The sequence below is a fragment of the Bidens hawaiensis genome, unplaced genomic scaffold (assembly GCF_021521415.1).
Source record: "Bidens hawaiensis isolate Kalapana, Puna unplaced genomic scaffold, B.hawaiensis_p1.1 tig00011436_1, whole genome shotgun sequence".
NCBI lineage: Eukaryota > Viridiplantae > Streptophyta > Magnoliopsida > Asterales > Asteraceae > Bidens > Bidens hawaiensis.
Window position 1 is genome coordinate 387,460 of NW_027491890.1, and position 18,203 is coordinate 405,662.

General features: G+C 37.8%; 1 protein-coding gene and 2 pseudogenes across 2 annotated transcripts; 2 read left to right on the forward strand and 1 right to left on the reverse strand.

Annotated features, from left to right (window-relative positions):
• Positions 1-227: 227 nt before the first annotated feature.
• On the forward strand, positions 228-1,185 carry LOC143537916 (fatty acid elongase 3-like; annotated as a pseudogene).
• A 1,651-nt stretch (positions 1,186-2,836) lies between these two features.
• LOC143537915 (uncharacterized) lies at positions 2,837-10,861 on the forward strand. The gene is made up of 5 exons (XM_077031579.1): positions 2,837-3,093; positions 8,493-9,429; positions 9,511-9,606; positions 9,747-9,883; positions 10,495-10,861. Exons 1-5 carry the CDS (start codon positions 2,837-2,839, stop codon positions 10,640-10,642), a joined length of 1,575 nt encoding a protein of 524 aa, XP_076887694.1. The 3' UTR covers positions 10,643-10,861.
• A 2,432-nt stretch (positions 10,862-13,293) lies between these two features.
• LOC143537934 (disease resistance protein RPV1-like) lies at positions 13,294-17,829 on the reverse strand (annotated as a pseudogene). Its single transcript, XR_013136165.1, has 6 exons — positions 17,223-17,829; positions 16,537-16,914; positions 14,858-15,573; positions 14,429-14,779; positions 13,590-14,303; positions 13,294-13,490 (listed from the first exon to the last, which is right to left on the reverse strand). The product of XR_013136165.1 is annotated as a disease resistance protein RPV1-like (transcript).
• Positions 17,830-18,203: the final 374 nt, after the last annotated feature.

Below are 18,203 nucleotides of genomic sequence, written 5' to 3' on the forward strand. Positions count from 1 at the left end.
ACTAACGAATTTCTACAAAGTAATATGTACTTATTAGAAACGATAATCATCAAATAACCATAATTTAAGGTGGTCTCCGGTACTCGGAAAATTCGATAAGCCAGTTGTCATTAGTAATTCAAATTAGCCGTTTAAAAAAATAACTGTGATTATTATATAAAAAAATATAAATAAACTTTTATAATTAAGATAATAATTTATCACTACGGTATGGTGGTGACTGGTGAGTAGGTATATAAGTTAACACGTCAACAACATCGAAGACATCACCTTATCCTCTTCCTTCCACTCAACCAACCACCACCGCCCAATCCATCACCCAGGGCGGCGCGTGATGGACACCTTCCACTCCAAACTCCACTACTACCTGGTCACCCACCCAACCATCACCAACTACGAGTGGGTGCCCAAACACACATGGGGCGCCTCACCTCTCTTCCTCACCACCACCCTCTTCACCTACCTCACTCACCTTCACCCTCCGCCACGTCACCATCACACCCACCACCCTCCGCCTCATCTCAGCCCTCCACAACCTCATCCTCTTAACCCTCTCTTTAATCATGGCCGTCGGATGCTCTCTTGCCACCATCTCCCAAACACCCACCCACCGTTGGATCTTCTGCTTCCCTAATCCCACCCCTCCACGTGGCCCTGTCTTCTTCTGGGCCCACATCTTTTACTTATCAAAACTTATCGAATTCATTGACACCCTTTTGATCATATTAAGTGGGAGTAATCGACGGCTGTCGTTCCTCCACGTGTACCATCACTCTGTAGTGGTGGTCATGTGCTATGTCTGGTTGTCTACTTCGCAGTCTTTGTTGCCTGTGGCGCTTGTTACCAATGCGTCTGTTCATGTGCTAATGTACGCTTATTATTTGTTGTGTGCGCTTGGGTGGAGGCCCTGGTGGAAGGTGTTGGTGACCAACTGTCAGATTGTTCAGTTTGTGTTTAGCTTCTTGGTTTCGGGTTTGATGTTGTATTACCATTTTACCGGGTCAGGTTGCTCCGGGTTTGGGGGTTGGTGTTTTAATGCCGTTTTTAATGCGTCTCTTTTGGCTCTTTTTGTTAACTTTCATTTTAAGAATTATGCTAAAACGAATAAGGCGAAAGGATTGTGATTGTAACTTAGACAACAAGAGTTGTACAAAATAATGTACACCAGAGATTAAGTTATTAATAAAATTTTTGATTGTTTTTTTATTTTACGCCTTTGAAGTTCGATCATCAAAGTTTGGTTATGATTTAGGAAATGTAAAATGTTTGATGGTACTGAAATTTTTGTGACTTGGTCACTTGTTATTGCTTTCTCTTTTGGTATTGATGCTGTAAATTTACTAAATTTATGACCTTTCGACGTATAGCCCAACAGCTCAAATGAATGGTTATGGCCGTTTAACTGGTAATAAATGGTCCTTTTCTGATTGAACCAAATGTGAAATGTGATACTCTTTTGAGCACCAACAAGAGCTTTGAAAAGGTTATGAACTAATGCCCAATTAGCTAGCTCAAGTATTAACAGGAGCAATGCAAATGAATGCCTCTCTTCCTCCTAGTCTACAAGCGATGACGGATCAAGAGTTTTCCCGTGTGGAAGGTCGGACTGGGTTCCAACAAGTCAGTTAAAAACAATTAGATTAGGTACACTGGATACATATTTAATCTATAATTTTTCCAAAACAATTAGATTAGGTACACTTTGAAGTAACCATCAAGACAACACCACCTCAATAAAGCTAGTTTCTCTAGTTATATTCTATTGATTTCTCTTGTTATATAACACTTTCATGTATTTTATATAGATTTTCGTTTGGTTATGTAAACGGTATAGATACTACCATTCCCAAATGTATAAAGAGAGTATCTTTATTAGTTTATTGATACATTTTAGTAAAATTGTGACATACTTTCTACACAAATCAACACTGACAAAACAATATTAATGGTTAAATGAGGCTTGCAATCGATTAACGGCAACAAGAGTTGATCAATAGCAGCGACATTTGATCAATCACAATTGTGCATCATCTGCGACTCAATTGTTAGTGGCAAGTATTATTTGTAGCAACAAACCAAGCACTAACAACTTGGATTGATTGTAGTTGGGTAATCATATGGTTTCTTATGACAATTGTAATCCTACAAAAGCTATTTATGAAATGTTGCGACGTTCACCCCAATTATTCAAAAGGCTATACAGGGGGTGTTTGCCAAAGCAGCGACATTTGATCAATCCCAAATGTATAAGTTTTTTTTTTTTTACAAAATAAGCTTAACTTAGTGTTTGGCTTAGCTTTTTAAGCTTAAGCTTATTTAAAGATTGTTTTTTAGCTTATTTGATAAAGCTTATTTGTTTAAGGGTGTAAATTACTCATTTGTCCTCAAATGGTGGTGAATTAGTAATTATTACTCTAACAAATTAAAGAATGGTGGATTTAACAACTTGTTAAGACACATAATTAACTTGTAGAATATAAGCTAATCCAAACACTTAAAAAGAGCTTATCAAATAATAAAAATAAGCTATAAACTAAATTTTTATATAAGCATAAGCTTAAAAATAAAAGCTAGGCCAAACACCCCCGCAACTCATATACGCAATCCTACAAAACCAGATAACAATTAATCAAAAGGCTAAACATTAGTTATGGGTTCGGGTCAACCTTGTCAAGTGCCCAATCTAGCCCATGTAAGATGAGACATCCTTCTCAAACCACCGTCTACTCAAACACTCATTGCTGTTATAGCTTCGTTTTCACTCCAACCCATCCACCCACTAATCCATATCACACACACACACACACACCTCCGACCAAATCGTCTTCCTCTCTCCATGAATCCCGCACGCATTTCAAATATCCGGTTCAATACCATCCCACTATCTCTATTCTCACTCTTACTATTATTATTATTATTCATTCACTCCACCGACGCCTCCGTCCACGTGTACGATCGAGATCCATTCCGAGAAGTCGGAAACGCTTACCTCGTCTCCGGCGGCAGCGAAGGCCTCGCCGCATCTCGCGCCACTACTCCGCTCCCTCACCATTCTCCCTCCGCCACCGTCAATGACGGCCGTTCCTTTATCGGGTAATAATTTCCAATCCAGATCTGGTGTCGCATTGCCTCAATTTTGATTGTTTAATTACTTGTAGCTTTAGCGTGCTTTTAGCATATATTATTACACTGAATTTTAATTTAATTAGCTTAATAGTATTAAATAGGATTAGCGCAGGGGAGTATAATATTCTTATATTAATAAAATGAGCTAATAAATTGTCTTTTGTAGTCAGTCCATGGTTGCACCTTTCTTAGATCCTTTAAATAAAAATACTACTATCTGTTTTATAGATGAGTGTAAAGTAAGAGTGGCAATCTTGACTCAAATCATTTTAAATGGGTCAATTTGGGTTGTTTTAAAATTCAAATGGGTTGATTTGGATCATATGTTTTAATTAAATGGGTCAAAATAGGTCACTTGAAATTCCACATTCTTATTTTTGGGTCAAAATGGGTTGAGAAATTTAACTGGGTTGATGTGGGTTAGTGTCTTAAGAAAAAGTGACATGTTTGGGTTGAAATGAGTTTTAGATTGGAACGATATCGGTTTAGGTTTCGGCTCGGCTCAGTTTTCGTGCCGACACGAGTTTTAGCACTGGACGGGTTGGGTTTCGGTTTGTTTCGAGTTTTCGCACTAGACAGGTCGATTAAGGTTTTTGATTCGTTTTCGTCGACATTTCGGTTTCGGTTAATTTGTCGGGTTTTTTTTTTTGATGAACGAGGTTAACGGCGAAAATATTTTGGTTTTTTTACTTTTTTCGTTATTCGTTTATATTTTGAGTTATGATTTTTTATTGAATTTTTTTTGAGGGATTTTGATCTTAATAGAAATCATCAAAAAATATTCAAAAAAATCATAACTCAAAAAATAAAACAAAAACAAAAAATGTAAAAAAACTAAAACGTTTCGTCCGTTCTCCTCGTTCAAAAAAAAATCGACAAATTAACCGAAACTGAAAAGTCGACAACAACGAAACAAAAACATGCTGAAACAAGCTGTTAAGTGATGAAAGGAACTGAAAAATCGCTAAAGCAAGCTGTTAAGTGCTGAAATGAGTTGAAAAATCGCTTAAACGAGCTACTAGATGCTAAAACGAACCGAAAAATCGCTTAAACGAGCTGTTACGTGCTGAAATGAACCGAAAAATCGCTTAAACAAGCTGTTACGTGCTAAAACGAACTAAAAATCGCTTAAACGAGCTGTTACGTGCTGAAAGGAACTGAAAAATCGCTTAAACAAGCTGTTACGTGCTGAAACGAACTGAAAAATCGCTTAAACGAGCTGTTACGGGCTGAAACGAACTGAAAATCGCATAAACGAGCTGTTACGCGATGAAAGGAACTAAAAAATCGCTTAAACGAGCTGTTACGTGCTGAAACGAACAGAAAAATCGCTTAAACTAGCTGTTACGTGCTGAAACGAACTGAAAAATCGCTTAAACGAGCTGTTACGGGCTGAAACGAACTGAAAAATCTCATAAACGAGCTGTTACGCGATGAAACGAACTGACAAATCGCTTAAACGAGCTTTTACGTGATGAAACGAACTGAAAAATCGCTTAAACGAGCTGCTACGCAATGAAACGAACTGAAAAATCGCTTACACGAGCTGTTACGCGCTGAAACGAACTGAAAAATCGCTTACACGAGCTGTTACACGCTGAAACGAACTGAAAAATCGCTTAAACGAGCTGCTACGCAATGAAACGAACTGAAAAATCGCTTAAACGAGCTGCTACGCGCTGAAACGAACTGAAAAATCGCTTAAACGAGCTGTTACGCGCTGAAACGAACTGAAAAATCGCTTAAACGAGCTGCTACGCAATGAAACGAACTGAAAAATCGCTTAAACGAGCTGCTACGCGCTGAAACGAACTGAAAAATCGCTTAAACGAGCTGTTACGCGCTGAAACGAACTGAAAAATCGCTTAAACGAGCTTTTACGTGATGAAACGAACTGAAAAATCGCTGAAACGAGCTGCTACGCGCTGAAACGAACTGAAAAATCGCTGAAACGAGCTGTTACGCGCTGAAACGAACTGAAAAATCGCTTAAACGAGCTGTTACGCGCTGAAACGAACTGAAAAATCGCTTAAACGAGCTGTTACGCGCTGAAACGAACTGAAAAATCGCTTAAATGAGCTGTTACGCGCTGAAACGAACTGAAAAATCGCTTAAACTAGCTATTACGTGCTGAAACGAAATGAAAAATCACTTAAACGAGTTTTGACCCAAAACCGTTTTGACCCGTTCCAACCTTGACCCGTTCTAACCCGAACCTGTTGACCCTAACCCGTTGCGACCCGAACCAAAACAACCTTTTTTTAAGTGACCCGTTTCGACCCTAACCCGTTCCAACCCATGACCCGTTTCGACCCAACCCAACCCATTTGCCACCTCTAGTGCAAAGTAATTAGTGTCAGGTTTTGAACATAAGTCATATGATCATTGATCTCTTATCTCTTATGATTTGGGATTGTTCAGTCTTGTATTTGGTCTTAAATGTTAAATTACATGTTGGTTTGGTGCTTAGCACACTTTTAGTATACATCACACTAAAATTTGAATTTCAATCCCCAAGGTTTAAAAAGGCGGAAACGAGCCTCGAGGCGTTTTATGTTAGACTCTTGAGGCGTAAGCCTCGAGGCGGACCGAGGTGTAAGCCTCAAAACATAATTAAAAAAATTTTAAAAATATATATAATCTATAAAAATCACACTTTTAATATTAAAAAAATTAAAAATGTATATATAATCTAAATAAATAATGTTAGTTTTATAAATTTTATGTAAAAGTTTATAAATTTACGGATCGAATATAAACCAGTGAAGATAAACGGGCTAAATGTTAAGGTACACACTAATTTTACACTTTTTATGTAAAAGTTTACAACTTTTAGAAACTAAATGTAAACTTGTGTTAGATAGAAGGTTAAATTTTAAAATACCGATAATTTATTAACCTAAAAGGCTAAAACGCTTCTTCACGCAGCTTCTACTTATTCCTGCAGCCACTCTTCTTAATTTCCGGTAGGTTTCCGGCGCCGGAATTAGCCGTTGGAAGAAGAGAAGTGCCTTGTAGCTCTATTAATACCATATTGAACAAAAAAAAGCCCAAAAAATAAAAATTTTTGTCATATTTTACAACTTCTAAGGTCTGTTTGGTATGAGAGAATGGAATGGACGAAGGAATGGAATAGACAATGGAATGGAATGAAGATGGTAATGGAATGGATCATTACATTCCACTGTTTTATTTGGTTACCATGTAGGAATGAATTACAATTCATTTAAAATGACAAAAATGTCCTTACAAAGATTATCAATTTTCCTAACATTATCAGGTTGACATGGATCACATATTACAATGAGAATGAATTTTGTATTCTTATATATAGCTGCTGTAAAATCATAAACGTTGTTATACACCTGTTTGTTACTCTGTTAGCTAAGATCATTCATAAATTCACCCATATGAGTGTTAATTGACAAAGATATATGAAAACTAGTGCAAATCCCATATAATCAGAACCCACAATTTTCACACTAAATAAAAAAATATGCACTAATCTCAACATAATTCAAGACTTTGATTGTCAAAACAATGATTATTGTCCCATGAGTTCAAAGTTAAAACCATGACAAACACACATACACACAAAACAAAATAGAAGCCCTGATATAGAAGCACGGGTACAAAAAAATTACACAGGTGGGAGCTTATCGATTCAAGGTGTGACGGGTCAACGAAGATGACAGGTTTGATAAGAAAAAGTGGGATCTTTGGAGTTTGGCGTCTTCATCTTCGTCTCGCTGAAATTGATGCAAAACGCCTATTCCAATCCAATTAGCTACCCGATTAATCTTCTCGCAAGATATCATCCAACAGGCGTGATTTGATTCCATAATTTTTCTAATTCCAGAATGAATTCAGATTATCCAGATTTGGGGATGAAGGTGAGGAAGAAAACGCCCATCTGATGAGAATCATGAGATGAAAGCCAAAGAATAAATGAAGGTGATTGATTGTGTGAAATTGATAGTACTGTGTATTTGTTGGGATTGAGAGAAAGAAATGGAAGAAAGAGACGGTGGATTGAAGAGTGAAGAGGGAGGGCAAAATTGAGAAACAAATGTAACCATAGACGGAATGAAAAAAAAAACTGGTGTGAGGGGAGGAATGAAATAAGTGTGTTTTAATTCCTTTTGGAATGGATAATTGCTTTCCATCCTCTAATCAAACATCCCTATTTTCATTCCTCATGAATGAGTTATTCCATTCCTTTCTTCATTACCCCATAACAAACACTACCCTAGTGAGGCTTAAGCCTCACCGCCTCGCCTCGATGCCTCGGACCGCCTCAAACCGCCTCACAAAGGTCGAGGCTTAGGTTTCAGTATATCCTTATGAGGCTAAGCCTCTAAGGCGTTTTTCTACTGAGGCTGCCGAGGCGTAAGCCTCGAGGCGCGCCTCGGAACGCCTTTTTAAACCATGCAAATCCCTTAAAATTAACTAGTTTGGCGTATAAAATTATGCGGTGGTAGTGTAGATGGAGAGTGCAATAAAATGAGCTGATATATTGTCTTTCGTAGTCCATTGTTGCCAATTTTTTAGATCCTTCAAATATTACTAGTTGTTTTCTAGATCGGTGCAAAGAAAATGGTGTTAGGTTTTGAAAATTAGGCGTGTGATCATTGATCTCTTATGATTTGGTGTTGTTAGTGGATGGGTAGGGTAAGAAGCATAAACTATGTTACAAGCCAAACAGAAGAACTCAACCCAAAAGACTAGTCTGATAGATGAGGGAACCCATTTGGCTTATAAACCCCACATCAGTTGCCCATACAACCGATGTGGGACAAGTCCCATACCTTGCAATGGTTTCAGTTCGTAACAATGCACCCTCCTTAAGGGCCAACATCCTCGTTGGTCACGGCCACGTTGGTCACGGCTGGCTCACTCCAGGCCACCACTCCGAGTCCTCGTTGGTCACGGCCACGTTGGTCATGGCTGGCTTCCTCCAGGCCACCATTCCGTGGGCCACCACTCCGAGGTTAGCTCTAATACCAATGTTACAAGCCAAACAGAAGAACTCAACCCAAAAGACTGGTCTGATAGGTGAGGGAACCCATTTGGCTTATAAACCCCACATCAATTGCCCATACAACCAATGTGGGACAAGTCCCATACCTTGCAATGGTTTCAGTCCGTAACAAACTATTTGAAGAGAGTTTCAACTTTTAAAACATCCATATAGAAAGACATATTGTCTAAACTCTAAAAGACAAAATTAAGTTACTGATAGATTAAGGTCACTAATCTTGAGTTTAACTTTGTAAAGGCAGAAGCTGTTTATTTTGCTCACAAGACATTTTTATGTGTTACAACCCTTTAAATGTCTGTTTCTGTGTAATTGCAAACATGTGTAGGTTTCAGAACATCACATTTAGGAGGACCGAAGCAGCTGCGTCTAAATATTCAAAAACAGAACGGCGCACTGGATTAGTACAAGTTATCATTTTCGAGGCTGCTGACCGTGATAACATTGGCGGGTCCCCTTATGGGGGGCAGAGATCCATTTGTTGCACCCCTGATTTAGCTAAAGTGGAAGGTTGTAAGCAAGGTGAAGTTATTAGAATACCTTCTGCAAGGGATCCTAACTGGCCTGTCACTGTCAATGTCTATTTTCGTGGAAAATCTTTAACTGCGCAGTTAAAATCCACAGAGGCTTACATCGCGAAAACAGGGATGTACAATTTGTTCTTCATATCATGTGATCCAAACCTCAAAGGGATGACTTTGAGCGGTCAAACTGTATGGAAGAACCCTGATGGTTACTTACCTGGAAGAATGGCCCCACTAAAGAAGTTTTATGTAATCATGTCGATTGCATACGCACTGCTTTGTATTGCTTGGTTTTCACAATATGTGAAGTTTTGGGATGATGTTTTGCAACTTCAACATTGCATAAGTTTTGTTGTTGCTATCGGGTTGTTTGAAATGATACTTTGGTATTTTGACTATGCATATTTTAACAACACGGGAGTAAGGCCCGTTGCAGTTACAACATGGGTTGTGACTGTTGGAGCTGTAAGGAGAACTGTTTCACGGTTACTTATATTGTGTGTATCTATGGGTTATGGTGTCGTGCGTCCTACACTTGGTGGACTTACTACAAAAGTTATGCTTATTGGAGTAACCTACTTTTTATCAACCGAGTTGTTGAACATTACTGAGAATGTAGGGACCATAAGTGACATAGCAGGAAGAGCAAGGGTTATTCTTGTACTTCCTAATGCATTGTTGGATGCATTTTTGATCATGTGGATTTTTACTTCTCTTTCAAAGACACTTACACAGCTACAGGTTAAGCTTTGATCTATTACATCATTTCAACTGTCTTAATACAGTGAATTAAATATTAATATCAATGTTTGATTTGTGCAGGCAAAAAGGAGTTCTGTTAAGTTGGATACTTACAGGAAGTTTTCAAATGCTTTATTAATCACAGTTGTTCTTTCGGTTGTTTGGATTGGATATGAGGTATGCATTTCATATTTGCTTTAATTTATATACATTTAAACACTTCTAGGAGCTACTTCAGCTCTTTTTAGATTTAGTATATACTATTGAACTTCTTATAAGATGAAAAGTTTTCAAATATAAGTGGTTTCTTCATGCAGGTGTATTTCAAAGCAACGGATCCTTTCAATGAGAGGTGGCAGAGTGGGTGGATTATCACCTCATTCTGGGATATTCTTGCATTTGCTTTGCTTTGTGTCATCTGCTATTTGTGGACCCCATCACAGAGTTCTCAAAGGTAAGTTAAGAGTTATTATTATTTGGAAAATGATAAACATAGCCCAGTTATTTTTAATAGGTCAATTTGAGCTGTATCGTTAAACAGTGAGATATAAAGTAAGCTGTAGCTAAAAAAGAAATGTTAAAATGAGTCAAGTTTGTTGAACTGGTGTCCTTAACATGTGTTCAATTGCTTTCATTGTCTTAAATCGTTAAGAAACAATACGATTACTTTCAATCGAAGAGTACTTTCAATAATACTGATATAATAGTTTCTCAAAACTCAAAAAGATAGACAAGCGCAGTGTGACCAATTTTGACTTGCACACAATGTTTTCATAACCAGACCTATTATCTTACGGTCGTCTTACCAGTACACAGGTCGGATGACATCATAAATAATTTGAAACTTTGAAAATATATAACTAATTTAAATCAAAATATGAAATTATGTATCTTTTGGTATGGATTTGCAAGCGTTAATAAAATATAGAGCCTTAAGTTAACAGAATCAAGCGGACCGATTATGTATCTGGTTCGTGATCCTATTGGTCCGGTCAGGTTCTGAAAACATTGCTTACATAAAAGTCACCTATTTTGACATGGTTATGTGCTGACACTATGAAACAGGTATGCATATTCAGAAGAGAGAGATGTAGATTCTGATGAAGAAACCGAAGCACTTAATAGCGGATCCCCCAAAGGCGACATCAGCTTAGTCAAGCAGGAAAGGCGAGAGAAAAACGGTCATAACACAGATGACTTAAGACTTAGATGATGATGAAGATGACGCAGAAGGAAAAAGAGAATGGTCCTCTAAATTGTATTCATTTGTTGTAAACAAAAGCAGCCATTGCAAGCTTCTGTACAGATTTTATCCCAAAAACAAGGTAGCATCCTACTTTGGACACAGAGAGAAAAGAATGCAACATAGTTTTGATGTTGAAGTTGAATTTATTGTAACAAAAAGTGACTATGTTTTTGAACATTATGTGTTTTATCAGTTAGTTGTTTGCTAATATGATTTGATTTTCTAGTGAAGTGTCAGCCAATCGTCTTGTCTCGTATTCTTTGTGGTCACGATTATAACATAACAGTTTTTAATAGGTTATATAAGTTTAGTAAGTTTAAATCAAAATCATCCAATTGATTATGTTAAGAGTCTATTCACAATGCTCTAATGCATCCATTTGTAAGACTCTTATCTAGGATTCTTTTTAGTCATTATACACAAAATAATTTACAATTATCCTTTGTGGTTTAACTTGGTATTACACCTAACTTGTTCCCAAAGGACCTAAACCTAGTAGAAACATAATACTCATCCAAACCTTAGTCGTCGCCACAGGATGCTTCGCCGCATGCCACCTCTCACCAAATTGACTGTACTAGACGTTTGAAACCTTAGCCACCACCGTAGTATGCTTCTAACAAATACATGTCATCCTAGTCGCTCACAACAGTCACTAGAAAGGCTAGCCACCACCAAATACCCGCTTATTGTCATCACCGGTTCACAAACAACAGACACACAATTGGGTTCGTCTTCAACCCGTGAAATTGTGAGAAACACAAAAACCGCTGTCCCACTCAACTCGCCGATAAGTCAACTTGTCATACTTCATTATAAATCGTTAAAAATATCAGTCATACTCCATTATAAATCGTTAAAAAGATTCGTCATACTTACAAGTCCTCACAATGTTATAAGCAGTCAATACGAAATAACCGTTACTACTATAAAGTATAAATGTTATGGTAAATGTGAGTCATGTGACCCCCAAAACCGGGGCTCAACGAAAAGTTGGATTTACACAAAAACAGAGCCTCTTTATTGATAAGCACAGCGGAAGTCTCACGTATTTATTTAGAAACAAATGTACAACAAGCTTGAACGAGGCTATGTTTATCAGAGTTCCTTGTGCCAAATAACCACATGATGCCTTCTACGACACTTACTACTTTATCCTGAAATACATACTAAAACAAGTCAGCTTTCGCCGGTGAGTTCTAAGTTTATAATTAATAAACAATAAAGTATAAAATGCTTTAATATGTAAAATAAGTTTCGCACTGAAATTTATTTCAAGGTCACAGTTATAGATTCTTAACCCTCTCGTTTGGTTTCGGTTACCTATTATAGTCACCCACTCTACGGTATCCTCCGCCTAAGCGTTGTTGGGTTACAGTTATCTATTAGAGTCACCAGCTCTACGATAACCTCACCCTTTACTCGTCAATTCCAGTGTAGCCCAGCTACTAGAGAGTTCCTCACTCTCGATGTCACACTGTACAGGTACATAAATACCCCAAAGCCTTAAGGTCTTACATGTGGGTTTTCTAGCCCGCAGGCCCGTGGTACGAAACCACCCTCCAATGCCCATAAGGTCTTACATAGAGTTTCCCGGCCCGTAGGCCCCGTGGTATAATACCACTCATAAAAACATTTCAATCTAATTTCCTTATGACCGTGCCAAGTCATTTCAGTTTGTTTTTATACGTTTCTAAAATTAATGTTTGTATGTAGCAGTGCTAGTTTTGTTAAAACCATTCTATAACTTTAAATAGACATTTAAAACAAGTGAAGATGAGACCATAGGGATTTGAAAAGCATACGGTCTATATAAATAATTATTTTAAGCATTTATAAATTTTATATAAATATAAGTTTGTGTGTATCTCGACTTAAAATAATTAAAAATGTGAAGTCTTAGAAAATCATAATTTTATTACGAGATACTACACGAGCATGTATCTCAGCCCATAAATAATATTTAAAAAGGGGCAAGGTCAAAGAACTCACCTATTAGATATTACCCGTAGTATAAGCCTTCTAGTTAATTAGTAAAGTCTTTTATTTTTACAAAATGTCCTCAGATGATATACTTGAATACATACCAATAATATTTTAAGTCATTTTACGAGTCATTAAATACTAAGATAACCTACTAACCAGTTGACACATTTCGTAGGGATAATCTTCTTATATATAACCCACTTGTATTTATATGAACTTATATCTTATATAATAAACATGATTTTATATATATCAAACAATAAGTTTGATATCAAACTAATTGTTATGTATTATACAGTAAGTTTGATATCAAACTAATTGTTATGTATTATACCGTACGCCTATTTTATTTAATCTGTATCATTGTCTTCATCATGGCTTTTGCTATAAATATTATAGCAACTTATATTAACATTTATATTATGTATAATCAAGAGTTAAAACTTGACCAGCACTCAATATTAGCTATTCAATATTTTTACTAAATTTCATAATTAAAAAGGTTTATACCAGCTTGTTAGAATAATTCGGATATATGTACGGACCCATCTTATAACCACCACACGATTGATCACCACCACGAGACCCATCACCTTTACCACAATCTCCGTGTCTCCGCCATAGCATCTTCGTCACGCCATCATACGTAGTACCGTCACCAAAGTACCGCGAGTAGCCATGAAACACACATTCAGACCACTTATAATTCTTGAACCATCAGGATATGAAGGAACTCTAAATGATATACGTGATCCCTTTTTTTATATATACAACGTGGAAGAGTGTTCCACAAAACGAAGGTACTGAATATACCAAACTCATATGATACCTGTATGTAGCACAAACCATTTGTTAGTTTGGTTTTCTTAACATTAGCAGGTAAAATAAAAACATAGACAACAAATATCAAAAGATTGAGAAAGTGGACCTTGATGTGTTCATCTTCTTTATATGCATTTTCTAACCCAAGATATCTTATAACTTTCTTATCAACCTTTTTGATTGATTCATGCTTAAAACAACCCTCCACCTCACACAGTTTATCGCATTCATGAGCGGACACGTCGGTTAAGCGATTTGATGTTAGTTGCACTATTTCCAAGGACATATTCTGGCTGATGCGAAGGTTTGTAATGGATTTTGGGAGATCTAGAACTGACTGAAGATGTGAACACTGGCAAGCATCAAGTATTTCAAGACTTGGTAGACTTTTGACACAACCTGGTAATGAAGTAATATGATTTCTGCTTATATTTAAAGTCTTCAAGGACAAGAGGTTACTCCAATCCACCGGGAAGGATTTATCAAACAGATTGCATCCTGAGACATTAATATTAACCAAAAGAGAACATGAATCCAAACAATGTACTTGTCCAGGTCCTCCAAGGAATATCTTTGGGCAATCATTCATTTTAAGTGATTCAAGAGATCTTGGTAAGCATGGAACACCTTTCAAACTTCTACAACCACTTACATCTAACAAGACCAGTCTTTGAAGGTTGCCTATGGATTCACACACATGAGTCAAACTTAAGCATCCTTCAAGGAGCAAACTCTCCAAGCTAGGAAGTCCACCAAAATCAGGGGTTTTAATAAGCTCCACAGAGAAACTGAGGTTAAGGATTTTTAAGGATCCAACCACCTATGACATTTCACATAAAAACAAGATCTATAATTAACTTTTATATGGATCCATGTGACAAAATTGCATTCATAGTTTGTAATCAACTGTTAAGTTAATTAAAAGATGAAACTAAAAATATCTACCTTGAACCCATCCCAGACTTGTTTTAATTTGCTATAACGCAAGTCAAGAACTACCAACTTCTGCAAAGGTACATCATTTGGTACGAATTTCAAAGGAAATCCATGCCAACGGAGAAATCTTAACTTTTTGGGCAATCTCTTGTAACTTCCGGAAAATGTTGCATAGTCGAGTTGTAGTAGCATTAGATTCTTCATCTTTTCCATTGCTCCCACCTTGAAGTTTTCTTTATTAACATCACTAAAATCTTCAAAACTACGTTTTCTTCCATTGTCCATCTTTACAATTAAATTTGAATTAATCCCTTTAATCCTTCGCATATCAAGAGCAAGTCCCTCTATCCTCCTTGTACCCTAGTAAAGAAATTTAAAAAAGTAAGCATATATGATAAATTAAGTAGGTATATAAAAAACTGGAAATGCATTCCTTACTTCATTATCTTTCAATACATTAAAGGAATCTTGATGGTGCCACAATCTACTTCGTTTCCCGGGATTCTTTGGGGATTCTTGGCGAACAACCTCTCGACCCATCTCCTTGATTAATTGATGCATCATCACAATCCCATCTTCAATGGAGAGTAGACATCGATCCATTAAGTTATGGATCCCAACTCTTGGGTACATATTGCATTCAGATAACAGTTTCACAATGAACTCGATATCCCCACCCACAAAGAAACAAGCAATATGTAAGGATAAATCTTTATCTGTGGTGTCTTCAAGAGTATCATAGCTCAGTTGTAGAACTTTCTGAATATCGGGATTAGGAATTGCTTCTAGTTTGCGCATTGCATCTTCCCATAGGTCGATGGTCTTTCCTTTTAGCGAAGAACCCAATACTTTAAGAGCCAAAGGATTCCCTCCACAACGATCAACTACAAGTTCTGAATGGGCAATGTAGGGTTCAATAGGATGATCTCTGTGAAAAGCATACAAGCTAAAGAGCTTATTTGAGTCGCCGGGACCTAATTCTTCGATAGCATAGACCTTTGGATGCTTTCTAAATTCAGTTAACAACCCTTTGTTCCTTGTTGTAATGATCACTTTGCTTCCTGGGTAGTGCTGTTAATTGTTGGCTTGTTGCGATATCATCTAGGATGAGAAGTACCTTTTTATTGCATAAAGCGTTTGTAACCTTAATGGTTCTGAAGAAACACTAAGTTACCCCGGCAGATTACGGATAATCTTAGGGCCAAGTAGATGTTTCCAACGAGGGTTAGGTCCGGCAAAGATGGTTATTCTTCTGATGACCTGCAAAACAGACACCGTGAGCTCGTCACTGAGAAGGGGGGGTACCTCCTTGTGACCACCCTCCGGCGTGAGAATCAGACTAGATTGCTCTGAATATAAATGTATATTAAGAGAAATAGCTAGAGCAGATAAGATATGTGATGGTATAAGATAAGATGATGATACCGTTCCAAGGTGTTGGAGTATTTATAGCCGAAGGTAGGTTTCCAAGCAGGTACAGCCAGCTGTATAATATTCCTTTTCTACCAACTGTGGGCTACGCACGTGCCGTGCTGGTGGTTGGTGGGTAGGCAGCGGCTGATAGTGACATGGCCGGCTGTGTACTTTTCCTTTTCCACCAACTGCAGGCTATGTACGTGCCACGATGAGGGTTGGTGAGTAGGCAGCGGCTGATAGTGACATTTTGTACTAGAGCGTGCTCCTCGTCATACTGTTGTCAGTGAGCTGTCACCCTGTGATGGGCTGCTTTGGTCAGATCTTGTCTATTTTGTCCATACCTTGGCAGGTATAGTACAAAAGATCCTCCAGAAGCGTACGGACTGGCTCATTTGGGCGGGAGTATTCCCGCCTTGCTCATTCCTTCTTCAGGTGACATTACTGAATTATTGAGAGTTAGTGCCTTGTGCGTGTAGCCTTACTATTAGTGCGGGTAGCCTCCGCTGATGGCTTGTATCCGCAGCTGCGGGACCAGGCGGGGTACTTCACCATTGGGAGGCTTTTCCTGCGGGAACAGCTGGTGTATGCGCGTAAGGTCTTCATCTCTCTGAGCATGGTGGGTCATGCGGAACCAGTTGGTCTTTGCGCAGACGTCCCTCTTCAAGGTGAGTCTTGCGGGTCCAACTGGGCTCTGCTGGGACCTACCTCTTCAGGTTCCCTCATCAAGATTCCATATAACTTCTTCATCGCTTCTTAACATCGTGGAGAGGAGTTGGTTTTGCAAACGTACCAATCCATTGGTCTGATTTGATGTCTCCTGAATGTTTGCGAGAAAACAACTGCCATCATACTCATGGTAGTTCGAGTTATAGATGCATTTGGATATGGTTGTTTTTCTGATGCCTCCCATCCCGTGAATAAACAGGATGGTTGCATCTGGTGATATATCTTGTAACCATGATTCAATCCTAGCAATGTTGTTCTCTATACCCACTAGTTTGTTCTCAACGTATAAAAGCCTGCAGTTGAGTTTCCTTCTTATGACACTGACAATATTACCTATGAATTTGGCCTCGTGCCTGCAAAGTTCAAGTTCCAACAATAGGTGTCTTGTTAAATTTGCTCTACGTATTAAAAATATTCTTCCAGTTGTTTAATTCGATTTAATATCAACAATATAATTGTTTTTTTCTTATAACACTGACAATATTCTTTCAGTTATTTTATCGATTTTTCTAAATCCAACATCATCCTAATGAGATGATCAAAACCAATTTTGACTCGAACCAAAATAGATATGTTATCCGCATGTTCTGACGTGAACCCGTTATGACTCATGACACAACTCTACCGCTTTGCCAGACTTAATATGAGGAAGCAAACATACCCGTTAGCAGTTAACACCATTCCCGTCAAGCTTCCAGCCTTTTTAAGTGCATCACTCCATGCATTCACCTTTTCCTTCCATTCAATCTTCTTCTGGGGATCTGTTTCTGCATTTGTTGTCCTATCATACTCACCAAATGCTTCTGCAAAGCTTCCTGTTTGATTCCGGACATCAGATGGTTCCACCTTGTAGAACACGGGAACAACTTCATGTTTAGAGTAAAGCCTCTCCTGCTCTTGGATGATGGTTAAGACCTCGTCCAGACACCACTTGGAAGAAGCATAGTTTCTTGAGAAGACGATGATCGAAATTGCCGATTCACAGATAGCCTTTTTGAGCTCTGGGCCTAGAAGTCTTCCTCGGTCCATGGCATCATCATCTCTAAAAGTGCGGACTCCAGCTTGCATTAGAGCCTCATAGAGGTGATCGGTAAAAGTGGTACGGGTATCTTCACCTCGAAAACTTAAAAAAACATCATAACTGAAACCAGTAGCCGTGGATGAAGAGGCTGATGTCTCTTGAGATAACAGCACCATCGCTAGCTATATATTAACCGATGATCAACACCTTGTCAATCCTGATTTCAACCTTGCAGGGAAAGAAATCTCTTTGAGTGGAGTGAGTGGGAGACTGAAAAGAAACATAAAGGAGATTTAAAGAAATTCGCCGAAGAAAATTAGCACCGAAAGTGGTTCATTTATTCCCCAAGTAACAAAATGTTAAAGGCATTATATCTTAAGAATGAATCTTATGGGCATCTGCTGGATTTAATATATCTATGTTACATTATGGTATGTAGCATTGAGGGGCATATCATAGATTGTTGAATATAATTATGTAGAGAAGATAATATTGTTTTTGTTATTGTTTCCTTGAAACTGTAATTTGTGTATATAAGCAATTGTGGGATTTAAAGAGGGTTAATTAAGCTCTGCTTTCCCTTTCTTTTGTAATATAATAGTCGTTAAAAAGAAAAAGTAA

What these genes read in the sequence shown, in the direction of transcription:
- LOC143537915 (XM_077031579.1), top strand. Translation starts at nt 2,837, where the DNA reads ATGAATCCCGCACGCATTTCAAATATCCGGTTCAATACCATCCCACTA. An exon ending in AGACACTTACACAGCTACAG is followed by an intron (nt 9,430 to 9,510) that starts GTTAAGCTTTGA and finishes TGATTTGTGCAG; the next exon opens with GCAAAAAGGAGTTCTGTTAA. An exon ending in TTGTTTGGATTGGATATGAG is followed by an intron (nt 9,607 to 9,746) that starts GTATGCATTTCA and finishes TTCTTCATGCAG; the next exon opens with GTGTATTTCAAAGCAACGGA.